General features: G+C 48.0%; 1 protein-coding gene across 1 annotated transcript; it reads left to right on the top strand.

Annotated features, from left to right (window-relative positions):
• Positions 1 to 316: 316 nt before the first annotated feature.
• LOC134319790 (5-hydroxytryptamine receptor 1E) lies at positions 317 to 1,734 on the top strand. The gene has a single exon (XM_063001039.1). The coding sequence runs from the start codon at positions 317 to 319 to the stop codon at positions 1,355 to 1,357; it is 1,041 nt and encodes a 346-aa protein (XP_062857109.1). The 3' UTR covers positions 1,358 to 1,734.

Genomic DNA, 1,734 nt, shown 5'->3' with positions numbered 1-1,734 from the left:
CTCAGACTGGATGACAGAGGTGCTCATTTGACAGGGTGGGTATTTTAGAGGCTGTGCCACTTTAGAGGCATTTAGTAACAACCCTGTAAAGTGCTGGACAAAGCTGTCATCCACCAATGCATTAATTTTCTACAAATTATACTCCTGCTAAACCTTTCCATCCTGATGTCACGTCTATGGTTGTCTGCAGTTTGCATAATTAGTTGCATAATTAGTGAGTTAATTACACACTTTAATCTAATTGTAATTCTCTTTCGCAGGATTATAGTTAACAGGAACGTCCTGTCCTTGTGGGGTCACCTCAGCCGGGGTAGAGATGGAGCTTTACCTGACGGAAAGTTCTGGAGCTTTACCTCCAACTAACTGCTCTCACATCAACTCCTCTAATCAGGGGCTAATCACCATGGCAAAGGAGCGCCTAGCAGTTGCGTCGCTTTTGGGATTGTTGACAGTATCGACGGCAGTGATGAACGCTGCAGTCATCGCTGCTATACTGAACACCAGGAAACTTCGCCTTCCAGCCAACTACCTCATCTGCTCGTTGGCCATTACAGACTTCCTGGTGGCCGTGCTGGTGATGCCGCCCAGCATCCTGTACATTGTCATGACAACGTGGAGCCTGGGAGAGGTGGTATGTGAGGTATGGTTAAGTGTGGACATGACCTGCTGTACCTGCTCCATCCTGCACCTGTGCGTCATTGCTCTTGATCGTTACTGGGCCATCACAAAGGCTGTTGCGTACGCACGGAAAAGGACGCCTCGGCGTGCTATCATCATGGTCACTGGTGTCTGGGTAGCGTCTGTGTTCATTTCGGCACCTCCTCTGTTCTGGCGTCGTCGCCAGGCCGTTCGGGAATGCGTGATCGAGCACGACCAGCTCGGATACAGTATCTACTCCACATTCGGAGCCTTCTACATTCCGATGACTCTAATTCTCATCCTTTATTATCGAATTTACAATGCCGCAAAGTCTTTGTACCAGAAGCGTGGCTCATCACGCCACCTCAACGACTCGTTGAATCATTTTCGGGGCGACCTGTCCACCTCTGATCAAGGCGTGGAACTGGAGAAGCTAAACAGCCCTGATGAGAGAAACCAATTGTGGAGCGCACGTGAGAGGAAGGCGGCGCGGACCCTCGGCTTGATCCTTGGAGCCTTCATCATCTGCTGGCTGCCATTTTTTATTAAAGAACTGCTATTGGCGCTGAAGGTTATGCGTCCTATGCCGCTTGTGTCTGATTTCCTGACGTGGCTCGGATATTTGAACTCACTTATTAACCCGCTGCTTTATACTAGCTTCAATGATGATTTTAAACAAGCATTCAAAAAACTGCTCAGCTGTAAAGGGCACACATAGACCCCCATTGGACTCCAACTTCTGGCTTTCAATACGGGTTTTCTACACCTTCAGTTAAGTTCCCTCATTCATCAGAACTTGAGGAATGTAGGTGAGATGATTGTTAAATGAGGACCAAGAAGGTATCACTGTTGCACCAGGAACACCAGTTACCCAGGAACTATTACTACAGTCGTATGCAGTGTTTCTTGACCAGACAGTAAGAGTCTCTGTTTTAGCAGCAACAAGGTGATTCCTCACTCAGACGTTTTGCCGTGTCACCATCGAGACTTGAACTCATGTCCTTACCGCGGTGGGCTTGCATGTTGGACTGCTGCACCACTCGCAAGCAAATACTTTTTCACAGGGTGATATGGGTGTTGAATAACTTTGTCTTT

The sequence above is a fragment of the Trichomycterus rosablanca genome, chromosome 9, assembly GCF_030014385.1.
Source record: "Trichomycterus rosablanca isolate fTriRos1 chromosome 9, fTriRos1.hap1, whole genome shotgun sequence".
NCBI classification, from domain to species: domain Eukaryota; kingdom Metazoa; phylum Chordata; class Actinopteri; order Siluriformes; family Trichomycteridae; genus Trichomycterus; species Trichomycterus rosablanca.
The sequence above is the reverse complement of the archived record's forward strand: the minus strand, read 5'-3'. Positions and strand labels throughout refer to the sequence as shown.

Excerpts from the sequence above, each read along its gene's own strand:
- LOC134319790 (XM_063001039.1), top strand. The coding sequence starts at position 317 with ATGGAGCTTTACCTGACGGAAAGTTCTGGAGCTTTACCTCCAACTAAC.